This window comes from Conger conger, chromosome 8, assembly GCF_963514075.1.
Source record: "Conger conger chromosome 8, fConCon1.1, whole genome shotgun sequence".
NCBI lineage: Eukaryota > Metazoa > Chordata > Actinopteri > Anguilliformes > Congridae > Conger > Conger conger.
The window spans coordinates 35,419,735-35,437,507 of NC_083767.1; the positions used below are offsets into that span (position 1 = coordinate 35,419,735).

The following is a 17,773-nucleotide window of genomic DNA, read 5'->3' on the forward strand; positions in this document are numbered from 1 at the left end:
ATACTTGAGAAGACAGTGGCGCAGGATATATACGTCATATGCGGTCGACTCAAGGAATTCGTTTGGAGAAATGTGTGCATGCAATTGTTCATGTTCTGCAGTTTACGTTGTTAGTTATTATGTTAATGCGTTCTCGATACGTGGGTTAGAATTTGCTGACCAACTGAAAAACAAACAATAAAATAATCGGAAACGTTAAGCTTTTGCATTCCGTCCGCAGGTGAGCATTTTTATTGTTTCCTGTTTATAAGTTGCACGTTTCACCTATAACCAGTCCCTTCAATTTTCGTGTCGTCTAACTGATGTTGTCTAACGTTGAGTATTAACTTAGATCTGTCTTTTTGAAGTAGAACAATACATTGTAATTCTGAGCACTGTTTCCTGGGATGCATGTTTTTGATGTTCTGGTACCTGTGACCTTCACGCGGGATACCGAGTATTTTTCATAGCATTGTGCAGCTGTCAGGTGACTCGCAGTATGTGCAGTGAAAAAAAATCACAATCATTTTTGAGATTGAAGAGACTTGACAGCTTTGATTTTTGTTTTTTACACTGGTAGCTAAAATATTTTGCTGTTTTGGGAGCAGGATATTTATAAATGGGATGCATATGCAAAATTGTTTTATGTTGTGTCTTTTCACCCGTGATTTCCAAAAGGTTGTTATTCCTTAACGTTTCTTAAGCTGAATGCCATGCGTTCGTTTTTCAGTTTTGAAATAAGGCCTGGATAACGGCGTGTACTCTGTCCTGCAGGTATTTGCAGGATGCTGCGGCAGTCAGTAACTAGGCACCTGGCGACAGCGTGTCGGCATACCTGCCAAGGGGGCCGACCGATCCTGAAGCCGCGGGTCTTGAGCATCGCCCACGCTCCTTTCTCCAGTGAACGCAACACTCTGCTAAAACCCGTGTCACCGGCGACCCACAGCCACTTTCCCCGTACGTCGCGTCTCGGGAGCCTCGCGCTGCCGCCGCGGAGGGCGCTAAGCTCAGACAGACCTGGGTGGTATGAAAGCATGGCGGACTCCGCGCCGGTACATCTGACCGAGGAGTTCCTAGTGACCATGCAGCAGAGCACGGGGCTGCCGTGGTGGGCCAGCATCGTCTGCACCACCTTGGCGCTGCGGACCGTCATCACTCTCCCACTGGGGGCCTACCAGATGGTCATAATTGGAAAGGTCTGTGTTTTATTGAGGCTCTGAAACCGTGTTCCATCTGTAACTGACGTGTCTATTTATGCTGATATTACTGAATTTTCATGCTGGTAACTACATAAATATAAGAATAAAGCTTTGCTACCTGACTATGTAGACCTCAGGTGCTGGAGACATGCAAAAGCCATAAGTAAAACCGTAAACTTCATAACACTGTCTCTTGCTGTGCTTGCAGCTTTTATTGACTCAAGCACAGAGAGAGAGACAGTGTGGCAGAGTTTACAGTATTATTTTTAGCGACATCGTCAAACGTCCAGTGGTAATTCCACTGCAATGTGTTCAGTAAAGACCATCTACAATGAAAGAGTTAATTTACCACTGAGCAAAAAGGCTATTTTTTCACTGTGAAAGAATCTCTTGTGGTCTATTTGGAAAACTTCTGTTTGCATTCTGAGTAGTGTAGAAAGTTTGACCTTTTGATTTGAGGAATGTACCCAGTTTTACTGGGAATGGGGATTTTTGCCAACTGCTTTTGGGAAAACACATCTAATTTGAGTGCTGTTTTTTTTTTTTTGGGTTCTTTTTTAAAATACAAAGCAAATCAATTTAACATACACTCCAGTTGGGAGTTCACTAAGAAATGAGGGGGAAAAATCCCAAGAAGAGCATCTTCTAAGAACTTGACTCAGAAGTAGTGAGGTCCCTTACAGTAGCTTTTGTGCACCACCCCAAAGAGATGTGTTTAGACACCGTGTACAGAGTTTTGAGTGTGAATGGCATTTAAGGCATACACATTTCTCTGTCTAAGCATTGCTCTTATCTTAGTTTATGAAGTGCACTTCACCTCCCAGCTGTGGGGTGTGTTCTGCTTGCCCCCTGCTCTGGTGCTGTCCAATCGGCATGAGAAGGTCACATTCAACAGGTCACAGTGTCCAATCGGCTCTGTGCTCCATTACCATCCGCCCTGTCTCACATCTGCAAACCACATATGTATATACTGTGTTTTTTGTTGCATTCCATTTAAGCCAGTGGTTGCTTCCACTGTACAAGGGTGGACATCCAATCAGTGATTTCTAATGATCACTAACCTTGAAGTTGCCTCCTCTACACAATTTGGCTCAGTGCTAAAGTTATGACTGGCGAAAATGCGCTACAGTGTAGTGCAGTCATAATAATTAGGAACTGCCCAGATTGCAGATGGTTAAATCTCATATTGTGCCCCTTGTGTTTTCAGTGGTCTGCCTTGGACTTCTTGGAATGTGAGTGGGTTGCACCAGTAACGTCAAAAGATGTTTACCCCTGACCCTGGGAAAGCAGATTTATCTTTATTTGGCAATGCCCAGCTCAGGAGGACGTTGAGAATGTTTATAAACTGCAGTCTTGTGTTTTTTTCTTTTATTAAGGAAAACAGATGTTCTTTCTATTAGGAAAAAAAAAGAAGAAAAATGATACTTGATTGAACTCTAAGGCCAGTTCTTTTAAAGCAATGTCCACTATTTTTGTGTATTTATATAGGCCATGTTTTTTAATATTGGAAGGGCTTAAAGTAAGGTTTGCCAAATAAAATGGCCCCCTGTGGTCTTTCTTTCAGCTAGGTCGAGGCTCTGCAGATGGAGATTGCACAGTTGGCCAAACGCCTGCGCTATGAGGTCTCTGTGCGGGCCAAGGAGCAGGGCTGGTCAGAAAAAGTCTGCCGGTAAGAGCCGACCTTTGACCTCCTGTAAGCAGATGTGGATCAGTTATTCTAGCTGGTCAGTAGCAAACACAATTCATTTCTCACCAGGGTCTTTACTGAAAAAGAGATTTATCTCAAAGGATGGATAAAGGATGCCAAAGTATAAAGAATAAAAATATCTTTAGGTATTGCTCCTCCATTAATAGAGGTTTGTTATGGGTTTGTTGTGTGTGTCAGTGGGTAAAGGCTGTGTCTGTACCATGTATGAGTGTGTGTGTTTGAGCGGTAAGCAGCTGTGTCTGTCCTGTGTGTGTATGTATGTATGTATGTGTGTGTGTGTGTCAGTAGTAAGCTTTGTCTGTACTGCATGTCTGTCTTGTCTTAAACATGTCTGTCCTTTTGAGCACTCTTCTCTTTCTCTCTTTAACACCCATGGGCAGGCACCAGTTCAAAAAGAACCTGAGGCGGATCATTTCGGAGCTGTATGTGCGGGATAACTGCCACCCCTTCAAGGCCAGCCTGCTGGTGTGGGTGCAGCTGCCCATGTGGGTGTGTCTCTCCCTGGCTCTGCGAAATCTCAGCCTAGGCCTGGCAGACTCCGCACGGGGTAACCGCTCACACTTAATCTGTACTCATTCATTCAGTATGCCCTGTAACTCTAACATTCATCATCATTCATACAGCACACACTGTAACACTAACATTCAACATCATTCATTCAGCATGCCCTGTAACTCTAACATTCAACATCATTCTTTCAGCACAGACAGTACCAATAACATTCTACATCATACAGCACACACTGTAACACTAACATTCAACATCATTCATTCAGTATGCCCTGTAACTCTAACATTCTACATTGTTCATTCAGCACACGCCATAACACTAACATTCAGCATTCAACATATCATTCAGCATACAATGTAGTGCTGACATTCTATATCATTCATTCAGAAAAGCCCTAAAACACTAAGTCTGCATCCTTCATTCAGCACACACTGCATCATTAACATTCTACATCAATCATTCTTTCAGCATGCTCTGTAACCCTAACATTTTACACCATTTATTCAGCATGCACAGTACGTATAATATTCCACATCATTCATTCTTTCAGCACTCACTGTAACCGTATAGTTTTACGTTATTCATTCAGCACGCATTTGATGCTTTGCAAATTTGCATGCACATCTTCAGATCCTTGAGAATCATTCAGCAAAGAAAGAAGATTTTTTTTCTGAATATTGGTTGAAGATATTTCTTTTGAAATGTAGAAACCTGCCACAAGTTTGGTGTATTTCAGGTTTCAGAATAATTCTGCTCACATTGTACTGTTAAATGTAACTTCAACATGTAACTTATGGAGTACCTGCTTATACAAGTACCTCACTCAAGGGTTCAGTAGCGGTGTCCCACGAGGGATTTGAACCTAAATGATTTAGATATAAGCCCTGTTCCACAACCATTGTGTGATCCTAAGTGGCCCTCCCTGCATTAGAGTGAGAGTTCTGTTAGTCAGAATTCAAATATGTTCACCTTTTGTGTTCAGCACTTTGAATCATGTTAGGAAAAATACTTTAAGTAAAACATTCTTATTCCAGTTTTTATTGTTATTATTTACCACACTGTGAACCTATTCCTGCATGCTGTGTCCCTCAGCTCTACAGGTGGAGCTGGCAGTTGGTGGCGCTCTATGGTTCCCTGACCTCACTTTGCCAGACAGCACCTGGATTCTGCCTGTGTGCCTGGGGCTGGCGAACCTGCTCATCGTGGAGGTGAGTCTCCTGACTCACATCTCAGCGAAGAACACGTGTCCACCGGCGTCCTCTAGAGTGTTCTACAGAGGGCTTAAGCCGTGGCTTTAGTGTTAAATGAGCCATCAGCCCCACCCATGAGGAAACTTTTTTCCCCAAACTCATCAGTCTCATTTCAACCCTACTTTAGCACACCAGATTCTACTATTTAACAGCCCAAAGAGATCTCTTGCTGTTGAAGGAGGTGTGCTTTGTTAGTGCTGGAGTGAACCTACAGCCCTGATTTACATAATTTACGGTGACAGGGAATGAGCTCTTATTAGTGTTTTCTTTTTATCGCTTATAAAGGTACATTGGGGGGAATCATTTCTGGTGACTGCACGCTTTCTAACCCCAATCTCCCCTTGACCCCCGACCCTGTGGCTGTTAGATATTTGCTCTGCGGCGACTAGAAGCCTCGAAGTTTCAGAAGTACGTGACAAACTTCATTCGTGGAATTTCCCTGGTGATGATACCTTTAGCTGCAACTGTTCCTTCAGTAAGTCATATGGTGTTACTGGTCTTTCAGACACACACAAACTGTAACTGCACTTGTACACTTGAACAGGAGGTGTGTTATCCCCTAATGTCCTTAATTACTGGAAACAGTCTGTCTGCATCTGATTTTCTCATGCATTCCCCACTTTGAATCCCCAGGTTGTGACTGCAAATAACATGCCATTAACATGCCTGGTTACATAAAGGTTAAAAAACACACACACACACAGCCACACGTATGACGACGTACTGCGTGTCTGAGAATACGATGTGGAAGTTTCTCTACCTGACTCACACAAACATGTAGAGGCACTGTGTGTTTATAAGGGCAAAAGAGCTCTGACCTTTGACCACTGGCCTTATCCCCACTCTCCTGTTCCTCCAGTCCATGGCACTGTACTGGCTGAGCTCCAGCTGTGTGGGGCTGGGCCACAACCTGCTGCTACGCTCCCCGCGATTCCGCCGGCTCTGCCGAATCCCGGCAACCCGGGCCGACTCTGACACGCCCTACCGCGACATCGCCACCGCCTTCACCGCCAAGTACCTGAAGTAGAGCCAGGGGGACGGGCTTGGGATGCTACGCCAAGCGGGGTTGCGGGTTTGAACCCAACACTTTTGCTGTGTCCTTGAGTAGAGGGCCTAAGATGCAGTTCCACCTCCCAGCCAGCAGGGGTCCCCAGCACTCCTACAAACCCACAGAGAAACAGTCATCAGACATCAGTTATTGCACTACTTGATTCTTCATGAGATGTGAATGGTGTACAGCCACCACCTGTTAGCCACTTTTGGTCAATGGTCACACTGTCCAAAAACTTGCCAGCCCAGGGGCCAGGCAGCACCCTCCTGACACATTGAAGACTCGGCCAATGGGACATCAAGGGAGCTGGGACATAATTGCAGGTCTAATGTGGACCTCTCTGCCCACCTGCCTTTTCTCTTCTCGGAGTAGACCAGCGTTATTTATTTATGAAGCCCCCACAGTTTGTGTTTTATCGCTGTTGTATAAAAGTGGCTGCTAACTTATGCTGGTATTTCCCTTCATCATTTTAATTGTTTGCTATTGTCCACTCAGGCAACTATTTAAAAAGATAGGAAAAAATGCCTTCCTGCAAGAATGTTAGCTTATCCTTATTTTATAAGAATCCTTTCATTTGCATCTCAATTTAAGAAGATAAGGTATAAGCCTAATGTTTGTGTGTGTGTGTGTGTGTGTATACAAACTGCAAAAAATAACCCTGTCCATATTAACGACATTAAAAAAGCAACTATTTGTCTTCCGCTATGAAATTATGCAACTATTAACAATTAATTTAATGTGTTTAAAATTATATTCCTGACTTCCAATGGGTCTACTTGAATTATAAAGGGTATGAAGAGGAGAAAAGTTGCTGTTAAAATGGAATACTGTGTTGTTTTGTGTGGAACCCAATTGTAAAACTCAAGTGTGTACAATATCCGAGTAGAGGCTACATTTAAACGTGTTGTTAATTCAAGTCATTCGGAAGGCACAACAACCATCACAATTTTCTCTGTGGTTTCTCTCTTGTTTATAAAAGTATGAAAAAATGGGAAAGGCTGTATCTCCTGGGCGGGGTCAGCATCTAATAAAACTACTGTAAACCGACGCGCTACTCTATTAGCCGTTGCAGAACTGAGCTGTCAAAACAGGATCGCACCTAGAACGACAAGATGCTGGTGTTTTTTGCTCTTGTGGCGTCCGCGTCGTTTATGACCGCGGCTTCGGACCGCGTTCCCCGCGGCTGCGGCACTTGCGATACCTCTGCCTGCGACCCTCTCCCAGCTGACGGCTGCGAGTTCGGCACGGTCCAGGATTCCTGCGGCTGCTGTTCACTGTGCGCGGCCGGTCAGGGAGAGCCTTGCGGTGGGCGGGGGTCCTCAGCAAAGCGATGCGCTGCTGGAATGGAGTGCGTCAAGAGCAACAAAGCGGACAAAGCTAAAAAAAGCAAACTCGGAGTTTGCGTCTGCAAGAGCGACTATGAAGTTTGCGGCAGCGATGGATTGACTTACAAAACCGGGTGTGATTTGAAAGTGGCCAGTCTGAAAGCCGTCAACCAAAAAAAGCCAGAGATTAAAGTCCAGAATAAAGGAAAATGTCCACAAGGTGATTATACATTATTGTTGTTGTTATTATTATTATTATTATTATTATTATTATTATTATTAGTAGTAGTAGTAGTAGTAGTAGTATTGTTATTATTATTATAATAGTTACTGTCATTTAAGTTATCACCCTATAATTATATATCCTCGTCCCTATTCCAGAAGTCGACCGAAATATACTTTTTTTTAGCACGTGCTTAAGAAGGCTGCAGTAACCTTCAACTACTGATGAGTTCGTGGCTTTTGACCACCTACCCACCATTCTCATTGTCGCAGCTTCACGACGAATATTTATTTCAAACCATTATTTTCAATGGAACAGGGCTTTTAAACCTTTTCTAACCAAGAGGGCTGCATCATAAGTTAATATAAACGGTTGGTAACACTTTACAATAAGGTTACATGAATTGCCATGCACTAATGTAGTTGTTAACGTTTCAGTAGTTAGATAATTAAGCTGTTCAGCTTTGTTTATGTATTTGTACATCATGAATCCATGCTGACAACTACATTAGTTCATACCAGTTCATATTGGAATGAGAAAGCCAGTTAATGTATCTGTTTACACTTAACTAATTGTACGTTTGTCTTGTGGTTTCCTAATGTATAAACATTCATGTATCTGATACATTTAGGAGTTAGGAGTTAAGAAATACATTAACTAATGAAAAGTGAATTTCTTGCTTAATTAATGCATTTGCAAATCATTAATTCATGTTAACAACTACATTAGTTAATGCCAATTCATGTGATCTTATTGTAAAGTGTTACCAAAGGGTTATACCTGTACTATAAAAATGTTTCACATTTCATAAAAACTTGCCTAAGTTTATATTCATTGCACATTAAGTCTGGCCAGGGACCCCCGACAATACCCTCAAGGACCCCCAGGAGTGTGCGGACGCCCTGTTGAAAACACCGGCGCTAGAGGATAGCCGCTAGCAGTACGCAATGATCTGTGCCACTTAAGCGTAGGTGTTGAAAACATTTTGAACTATTGCTGCAAACTAAAAATAGTACATTCACTTAATATGGGAGTGTGTATATGGCAAAATAAATTGACGTCACGTCAAGTAATGGAATCCAAAAATGAAGCTGTCTTTCCATTTGTTTTGCAGAAGCTTCTACGATGAAAGAATTGCCAGTAGCAATTATTTAATCATATTTTTTGTGTGATTCCATGCCATGCAGAGTGATTTTCACCTTTAGCAATGGAGCAGAATTGGGAGCTGTCATAAGCATAGATGTTGCCCACTCATAGAATGAAAGTGCATATCTTCGATGAGGACCCAAATTGTGGGCGGGGTCCCATCGGTGGGGGTCGTGAGAATGGCTGGGGTTGGATGCAAGAGGCATGTTAAAAATAGCCTGCACATCAAACACTCTCCACAGTACCTTTGTACACAGAATTGTTTGGGCATACCATAGAATGCAGTTCACATTTTATATTTGACCTTGATGTTTGTATCGAGATTGTTGACTCAAGGGGAACCTCAAATTAATCAAAAGCCCTGAAACTGGATCTGGATGTGCCTAGGATACACAGGACATGGCATACCTCTGCCAGTGGGGTCCTGGGGTGGGAATTCACCCCTGTGATGATGGATTCAGGGGCCCTGGGTCTGCATTACTGCCAACCCCTTCCCCCAAAGCACTGTCCGTGTGTGGGAGAAAAACATGGGGACATCATGCCATCAGCCGACCAATCGGCTTCTTCTATTCACAGTGAACGCGTCGTGTCATGCTCAGTTATGCTGTCAGTATGATTTGCTGGAAGATTGCACAGCTGGCACGAAAAGACCGTAATATTTCATATCGCAAATTAATGCTTCATTTCATGTGCTGATGACTGACTAAGTACACAGCTTATGCTACCTGTTTTTACATGCACACCATTTACTCATATGGATGTTTACTGAATCAGCTCAGGTAAAGTACCTTTGCTTAAGGACATGATGGCATTGCCCTAGATAGGAATTGAACAGGAAAACTCTGTGTAACAAGCCCATTTGGGCGGCATGGTGGTCAACACTGTTGCCATGCAAGGAGAAGGTTCTGGGTTTGAGTCCCAGCCGGATTCCTCTCCGTGTGGAGTTTGCATGCTCGTCCTGTGCTTACATGGGTACTTTTCCTCCGCGTACTCCGGTTTCCTCCTGCAGTCCAAAGACATGCCGGCTGTAGAATAGCATCTGTTTGGCTCACTTGCAAGAGACGCCACTCTCAGTTTGACTAATTTGACCTTGTTAAATAAAGGTTAAATAAGAAAAGATACGTCTTTAACATTGTACTACCCCAGTAGCCGACTCCTGTGTTCATTATGAAGCTCAGTGAGCCCTGGCTGACCTTGTAAACCCGGCTATGGCCGCACAATCATAGCAGAACACGAAAACACACCCAAACAGAGCAGTCACAGACTGTTAATAATGCGGAGATGACTAATTGGTGTTTCATTCGGGGGGAGGCAGACGGGGTGTCTGAAATTCCAGCCGATGGCGGATTTCGGGCCGTGAAAGAACGTGAGCATTGCTCAAACAACAGCGTGGCGCTTATGGACACACAGTCCGTGCTGTTGATACAGGGCAAAGCCCGTCTCTTTAGCTCAGCGAACCCTGGCATGATTAATTCTCCCTGTGTGCCAGCACGGGATTGACCAGTCAATAGGTTGTATTTATAATAAAGAAAATATGCCTGTTAGCAGAGCCTGCTGCATTCCACAGACTTACTCTGGTCTAATTTGCCATTATCCAGTAGCGCCAACCCAGATTCTTACTTCAGCTAGCCCAAGCAGGCCCCAGTTTGTTTTTGAAAAGCAGAATACCTTGCTGCCATTATACGTCCTGACAATTGAAAAGCCGTAATTTTATTAATTTAGATTGGCATTGTTTTTTTTTGTGTGTTTTTTATGGGAACTGACTTTGAAATTCATGTGGCTTGAACAAGTGAACAATCTGCTATTCGAACAAATTACTGACACATTTAAGAGAAACAATGGAAAAATGTACTATGTTTGCACAGATTTGGTTACACGGATCATTGAGAAGTATCTGCAGGTGCATATTCCAAACTTTACCAGAATTTAAGGAATGAAAGTTTTTCTACATTTTCTACAAGCATACTTGCTGTCTCAGATGTGGCTGTTATGAAAAGAAGATTGAAAAGAAGATTAAAAAGTAGACTCAGCTTCAGTTAAAAATGTATAAAAGGCCCCTTTGGAGTATTAAGGATAATTGATGAATTTGAACATGACGTGCAAAATGACAAGATCCTATCCTATGACAAAACTATAACTCAAAACTTTATTTATGGTGGATGTCTCTAAGGAGACCCCTGTGAAATGACTGTCGGGAGAGACGGGGTCAGAGTTCAAATATATTTACGGTCCCGCACGTACTTGCTTCTGCTCCTGTTTGTGTAGCGTTGCACAGGAAATGAAGAGCAAACATTCAAGGGAAAGGAATCCATATGAGATGACAGTTTATTTAGTTTACGTATTTGTCTGGTTTACAAATGAAATTGAAACAACTCTCAGATCATGATACTGGGACTGGCCTCTGAAGTGCTTTCCATGTTTATGTGACAATTCCAGAATTTTATTTGGAATGTAGTTTGGTCCGGTTTCCTCCAGCTTGAGCAACTTGGAAATAGAGCTGAAGCTGGTCTAGCTGGGTTTGAGCTGGTCAAACAGCTAGTGCTGGTAGCCTGGCTGAACTGGTAGCTGGTCAACATAGCTTGAACTGGTCTGAACTGTTCAACCAGCTAAACCATGTCGAGCTGGGAGCTGGTCTGTACTGGCCAACCAGCTAACAGCTTTCAAAACCTAGCCTGAGATGTTGAGTGTCACATCTGTTAAGTAGCATCAGTAAAATTGCCAAAGCGATTTTGACCACAGCATATGGGAACACCTGCAAGTTCAGGTTCCATGGTTTCTAAATCTATCACAGCAACTTCAGTAGGGAAGGAAAATGTAATATACTATATATCAGAGTAAAAATTTCAGACAGTGAAGCAGAACGTTAAAAGACATAGCCTAAAGGAATAATGGAGCATTGCTCCAAAACAGGGTTGGTTGTTCACCAGATAAGGCAAGACAGGTTTTTATGTTCTTTCATATAATTAATAGGCAGCTGCTGATGAAGAAACAGGCACACACATGCATGCACACACACAAGAAGCAGAATGGATGGGGAACGAGATATTCAGAAAGGTTGTCATGTAACCACAGTCTAAAGAACAGAGGTGGAACAGAGGTGAAAAGTCCAGGGGTCACAAAGTAAAGGTCCTGCCATCTGTTTCTTCCACCCATTAACTCAGCCAGCTCATTTAATTAATTAGCTCTACCTTCTGGTTGAAGAATTGTGCTAATTAGCAAAGCCAGGTGATTAGAAGAAAATACTGGGGTGGACTTTCACTTTCTGAACCTGGATTTTCCACCAGAGTATCCTGCTCTAAACCTGAGATTAAACCTGAGATTAAACACCCCCCAAGGGACTCTGCTACATGTCCTATCAAGCTCTTCCATACTTTTAAATACTTGAAACCTTCTTGCATTTGTGTCTGTTCATCCTCACAGTGAGTCCTCTGCTCTGCCTCACCGAAATGACCCACCACCCCACCCAGCACTGGTTCTGGGTGCCCATCTTGAGTATCACAGTGACAGAGCATGGCTACATATACCCCCCCGGCTCTTCTTATTCTCTGTGCCAAAGCAGAGAACATAATATATCAAGTTAATGTGTGCAGTATGAGCAACCCACTCACTTGAAAATTCCTGCCTGGAAGGAGTGTTGATTGACGAGCAGATATTGATGTAAGATATGAAGCTGTCCGCATTGCCTCTCTCCCCCCTCCCCCAGCTCCTACCATCGTCACGGCGCCAGGAGAGGTATGGAACGTTACAGGCTCTCAGGTGTACCTGAGCTGCGAGGCCAGTGGAATCCCCACCCCCGTGCTCACCTGGAAGAAGGTACAGAATGTGACTGAGTTTGATAGGGGGGAGGCTAAGCCTTACTTACGAAAGGCTGCTGGCTGTTCATTTAAAGTTTTGTGCCTGGGACTGTAGCCTGCACAGTGTGTTCTCTTATATGCCTCTTCTGCAAGCAAAGATAGCTTTTTGTTCTTTAATAATTTCAGGTGGGTAAACAAATTATTAACACTGAGGATAGTAAGGTTGAAAAAGCAAATGCTGTTTTCTGTACATTGCATTTTTGTACATTAAGTTCCTCAGGCTCAAAGCTCAAAATTGGTGGGGCCCAAAACTTTCCTTGAAATAAATCATTGATCTCAACCTGTTTTCATTAATTTCTCTTGATTAACAAACCTGCCTACACATATTTAAAAAGGATACACCACTCTGCTATCTACCATGTTAGCTTTCAGAATAACCAGCAATAACAAAACCTGTGCTTCAAGTTTACAATCTACGCATTGCATATCTTTTCCACCCCAGTCTATTTTCCAAGTGTGAGTGCAGAGAGAGAAGTCTACATGTGTCCACAAATAATGTTGATGAATGTGCAAGATTTCGGAATGCAAATACAAATAAATGCATAAGACATAGGCTACGAAATGGGGAGAACTGGCTATATCTGATGGTACTGAGTATTTTGTGAATTAATAATTTTAACAGGATGTGAAGAAGCTGCAGGTTCATTTCCGATTGATTTTTCAAACAAAAAAGTTTCATGTGTCATTAATTGTAATAAGTAATAACTGTATTTGCTCAGTTCATTTATCTGCTGTTGATTCCTAAGTACGGCTCTGTTAAAACATAGGATGTGTAAAAAGGATCAACACCATTAATAAGCTGCCACATACACAATAGCAGAGGAAACAGGAAGGAGTATGGGAAAAGGAAATAGCAATTCCATCACATGGACACAAACAGATATTACAGTCACATTTTTACAGAAATGCACCAATATTTCAATTTCAATTTATATTCATTTTTCACATTTGAGATAGTATATACTGTATATTTTTGGAATGTATACATTGAAATATTGAGTTAACCAGGTTCCAGAAGAAAGGCTGGTGAAAAATATTGGGGAGGCGGGGGGTGATGTGTTTGAGAGATGGAAGCACACTCTTGTTCTCACAGTGGGGAATCCACAGACCATGGTAATAACAGAATATGTTTTTCTCATTTCTCATTGTTGTCTTATTTCTTTCTCAGGAAGTCATTCAAATGAGTATGCTCTTCATGATACTCTGTGTCTGAATGATACTCAGTTCTTACAGCGGCAAAACCTAAAGAAACAAATTGACAGAAACAAGATGTCTGTGTGGCAAATGAGACACAGACAGATGGAATTTAGCATCCCTTAAGATGATATTCACATTATTTGAGGTGATGTTTTCTTATTAGTTTTAGAAATTTTGCCCATTAGATTTAATTAACGTAATGAGTTATTTGAAAGACATTGCAGGTGACATTGCATGGTCTCTTAGAAATACAGAAGAAAACAGATCTCTTCATTTTTTCTCTCTGTTCTCTGGGTGTGACATCAAAGGAAGTTGATGAGGTCACTACTGGAATCCGTAGCTGTGTCCTCTGCTTCCTTAAACTGACCCCCAGACAAAGGCATCATTTATGCCGGAGATTAGGGACAATAGCCTCCAGACAATGGCATGATCTATGCCAATATTACAAACAAACCAAATAACCCCCCCAATATTGTAGCATGATGATTAAAATAATTTGAGATAATAAAGATGGGGATTTCATGTTGTGAATGAGATATACTGACCAGTAATCTGAAGTATTCTGCCCATAGAATTAGCAAGAAATTATCATTTTACAGCTGTTCCTTTAAAAATGGATGCCCCCAGACTCCCCCCCCAGAGGGTTGCAGTTCTTGGGATGCATTTCAACCCCATATTTGGACTAAATATTTCACCCCTGCCTCTAAAGCATAGACAGATGAAAGCAATGTTTCAGACATCACACTGAGTTAATCATTCGTCATTTCAGATTAGTGAAATAACCATGGAGGCAAGGAAGGGGGAGAGAGCACACTACCTCAGAGCATTTGGATTGGGCTATTTAGTTGACTAGTAGTGCAGTATGTGAGGAATTCTGGGTAAGACAGTCCATGAAATAAGATAACCTCATTGGACAGCACAGCATTGATCTGCCTTACCCAGCAGCCGATGGCAAAAGTAGAGAGCCAGGGATGTGTATCTCAAGGAACGTAAGCCACGGTCTGTGCTGAAATCTGACAGGCCATTTGTTTTCACAGTGAAGACAGCCAGGAGCAGAATTTAAGGAAAGTTGAAAAAATATACAACTACACTGAAGTGATAATCATTCACTGATGTCTGAATGTTGAATACAGAGCGATTGGCTTGGCACAATGCTTGCCAAAATGATAGCATTCCCTTTATTTTGCTCTTTGTTACATGGTTGTCTTGCATGACCGTGTTTGCCACTACATCAAGTGACGTTAACATAACAGACCACTGGGAACCTCAACTCTGATCCTAGAGGGCCATACCCAAAAACAGCAACCAGTTCAGTTAACTGTGCCAGTCAGCCACTCAGCCGCTTGAATTTATGAAACGCATACTGAATTCCAACAAAATAGAGCAGATGCCAGGGTTGAGAATTTGTGACACAGTCCTTCCAAGCGATTGCGGGAATTATGGGAAGATCAAAGCTACTTTGGCAGTGCGTGGCTAAATGCAGCAGCTCTTCGTGACTTCAGCATAACTCGGTCCGTAGCTTGAATGTGAACCTTGACCTTAAATTCGCATTCCTTTACCCTGTGCCTTTACTGCAAACAATGTGTACATTGTGTGAGCAGAGTACATTATCAGAGGATGGGATCTTTCTCACCAGCAACATACTCCACAGTCACAGTTTTAAAAGTCTGTGAACATGGGGATACAACTTCTCTGAATGTCCATTATCCAGTCTTTCGCAAACAGAAGACAAATGGCTTAAAAAAAACAGTAAAACAGTGCTAAAAAAGAATGAGCTATTAATACATGCTCAGATACTTGAAGTAAAAGTACTACAAAATATTTCATTCTGGATGGAGTGCTTTTTATTGTTTTTGTTTGTGATATTTCATGACAAGTTTAATATGGGTCAAAGATAAGGAAGGTGTGAGGGTTTTGCCATTTTCTTGACAGGAAAGCTCTGGCTCTTTTTAAACTATAAAGTAGCAGAAAAATATATTTTATTGTATCATCTACTCCAGATCCTCAGCAACAAGGGAAAGACTGACCTGCTCCCTGGTGATAAAGATAACCTGGCTATCCAGACCCGCGGTGGACCAGAGAAACATGAGGTTACAGGCTGGGTTCTGGTGAGCACTGCCCTCAGACACACACACACACACACACATGAACACATGCAAGGAAGAACATACACACACCTGAAAAAAAATTAACTGACAAACAGAACACAGAAAAGACAGCACATCCCAGTGAAGTTGCCCCATTCTCACAGTCCCACTAAAACCATAGACATTTGGAGTGACGGTGATGATCGTATGTCTGTGTGGTTGGTAGATTTCCCCTCTCACCGAGGATGAGGATGGTTCCTACGAGTGTCATGCCACCAACTCCAAGGGCGAGGCTTCAGCTGTGGGCATCATCCATGTGGTGAAATCCCTTGACGACATTCCCAAGAAAGAAGGTGAGTGCCATGGGCTGGATCTCTCCTTCTTACCTGCCCTGGAAAACCTCAACCTGCAGGCCTATAACAGTATGCCATATCTTACAGAACCACATTAGAATAAGGGTTCCGGCAAAGAGTGGAAATCACTGGTTTTGAGTGCAGGGGGTTGTGGGGGTCCTGGGGTTTGCAGGTGAAGATTTTAGGGGTGTAGAGGTGTAGGAATTGGCATTTGTCCCTTCGATGCACTGGATCTTGCTGGGACATGTAGCAGGAGTGTGCCCAGGCTGTCTGTCAGCGGGGTGAGAGCTGCCTGAGGCCTGTGTTATGGGGAGCTGTACCTGCACGCTCCAACACACACAGACACACACACATAACCGCACAGCCCATTAAACGCTGCTGTAGGCGAAAACACGGGCATGCTGAGAACAAGCATTACGTCAACTTTTATGGAATTTTATGGACCAACACACCTAATTCCTTTACATTCCAGACTATTGTTACATTATTACCATTACATGTGAACGTGCATCATATTCGATCTTCTTTTGTACGTTTTTTTCCCCCCCATGTGAAAAAAATAAAAATAAATGATCTATTTCCTGTACCTTATTTACTTGGATCAAAATGTACTTAGAGCCACTAAAATGAGTGACCACTCTCGGTCTTGTTTTCTTAGTTCCTGCCGGCAAGGAGGAGGAGCTGTGAGGTGTGCAACAGTGCACCCCCTGGTGGTAGCTTCTGGAGCGATCGGGAGTGGTGACGGAGATCTGCAGTTGGAACCCTCCCCCTCCCCCCATTACACACATATGTACCTCTGACCACCCCCCAAACCCCCAATTCCTTTCATCTTCAGTGTATGAGAGAGATTTTCTTTTCTTCTCTTTTTAAATATTTTTTTATTAAAATGTGTACAACTGTCTGTGGGAGGGGTGTGAAAAAACACAGTTTGAAAGTGGCACAACTGGCCAGAGGGAGAAGCTGGGTACAGCACACTGGAGCTCAGGCTGTGTGCTATCGGTCACACACTTCAAAAATTTCACACAGAAAAAAGAACCTCAATAAACAAGCATATCCTAAATTCCTTTCTATATAAGGTCTCGGGACAGCAGAACATGGAGGTTTAACCCACCAGTTTCCAGGTTTAAGTGCATATTCACTGAAATTACTTCTTTAACCCAATGGCCAGATTGAGAATAGACAAGCCACTGCCAGACAGAGCTGAGAAATTCCAATGGTTTGTAATCCCTCAGTGTATATTTCTTTGGATTGCATAAAGAAATGTATAGCAGACAGGAAAAGGCATGCAGCAATTTAGGACTGCGAGACTGTTTTTAAGGTCTCGGAAAGTCGGATATCGGATGGTTTGCGGTAATTTAGGGAATAGGATGAGGGCAAGCACTTCAGTATTGTTTTTTTCAATAGCCAGGGATATTTGCTTTTTATACGTTTCTCATTATAGGCATTTATTTAATCTAGTTTTAGACCAACTTTTCCCCCGCCGAAGATGTTCACTTTGCGTGTACAATGTAGCACAAGAAAACCCAAAAGAAACTAATGTGCCCATTACTCATGTATTGAGAGTTTTGAGATTAAACTACTGGTGCTTTTGTTGTTTAACTGTTTTAGCTGTTCTATGTTCCCTTGTTCTAACTCAACCTGGGGGATTTAGGCATTACTTCAAAGTGACAGAAAGAACTGAATCTGTAAGCAGTGAAGAAAGAGACTACTAATTTTTTTTATGATGTAATGCACATTGTACTTTTCTTTCACTAATAAATATACATTTACATCTATACTTGGTCTTAAATGTAAATTACTGAATTTATATAGCACCTTTGGCCAAAGCGCTGTACAATTGATGCCACACACACACACACACACACACACACACACACACACACACACACAC

At 42.5% G+C, this 17,773-nt stretch overlaps 2 protein-coding genes across 3 annotated transcripts; both read left to right on the forward strand.

Moving 5' to 3' along the window:
* The first annotated feature begins 48 nt into the window (after nucleotides 1-48).
* On the forward strand, nucleotides 49-6,390 carry LOC133134948 (cytochrome c oxidase assembly protein COX18, mitochondrial). Of its 2 annotated transcripts, XM_061251579.1 has the most exons (7): nucleotides 49-220; nucleotides 754-1,175; nucleotides 2,747-2,847; nucleotides 3,267-3,433; nucleotides 4,489-4,604; nucleotides 5,014-5,121; nucleotides 5,506-6,390. In XM_061251579.1, exons 2-7 carry the CDS (start codon nucleotides 765-767, stop codon nucleotides 5,671-5,673), a joined length of 1,071 nt encoding a protein of 356 aa, XP_061107563.1. In that variant the 5' UTR covers nucleotides 49-220; nucleotides 754-764; the 3' UTR covers nucleotides 5,674-6,390. The 2 variants fall into 2 exon arrangements, with proteins under 2 accessions (XP_061107563.1, XP_061107564.1); XM_061251580.1 differs by lacking the exon at nucleotides 49-220 and having other exon boundaries at nucleotides 1,046-1,175; nucleotides 2,743-2,847.
* A 142-nt stretch (nucleotides 6,391-6,532) lies between these two features.
* Nucleotides 6,533-17,657, forward strand: igfbp7 (insulin-like growth factor binding protein 7). Its single transcript, XM_061251581.1, has 5 exons — nucleotides 6,533-7,242; nucleotides 12,095-12,204; nucleotides 15,443-15,550; nucleotides 15,756-15,882; nucleotides 16,541-17,657. Exons 1-5 carry the CDS (start codon nucleotides 6,810-6,812, stop codon nucleotides 16,567-16,569), a joined length of 807 nt encoding a protein of 268 aa, XP_061107565.1. The 5' UTR covers nucleotides 6,533-6,809; the 3' UTR covers nucleotides 16,570-17,657.
* Nucleotides 17,658-17,773: the final 116 nt, after the last annotated feature.

Coding starts and splice junctions, on each gene's coding strand:
- LOC133134948 (XM_061251579.1), top strand. CDS start 765: ATGCTGCGGCAGTCAGTAACTAGGCACCTGGCGACAGCGTGTCGGCAT. Junction 2,848..3,266: donor TGGTCAGAAAAAGTCTGCCG/GTAAGAGCCGAC, acceptor ACCCATGGGCAG/GCACCAGTTCAAAAAGAACC. Junction 3,434..4,488: donor CCTGGCAGACTCCGCACGGG/GTAACCGCTCAC, acceptor TGTGTCCCTCAG/CTCTACAGGTGGAGCTGGCA.
- igfbp7 (XM_061251581.1), top strand. CDS start 6,810: ATGCTGGTGTTTTTTGCTCTTGTGGCGTCCGCGTCGTTTATGACCGCG. Junction 7,243..12,094: donor TAAAGGAAAATGTCCACAAG/GTGATTATACAT, acceptor CCCCTCCCCCAG/CTCCTACCATCGTCACGGCG. Junction 15,883..16,540: donor CGACATTCCCAAGAAAGAAG/GTGAGTGCCATG, acceptor TTGTTTTCTTAG/TTCCTGCCGGCAAGGAGGAG.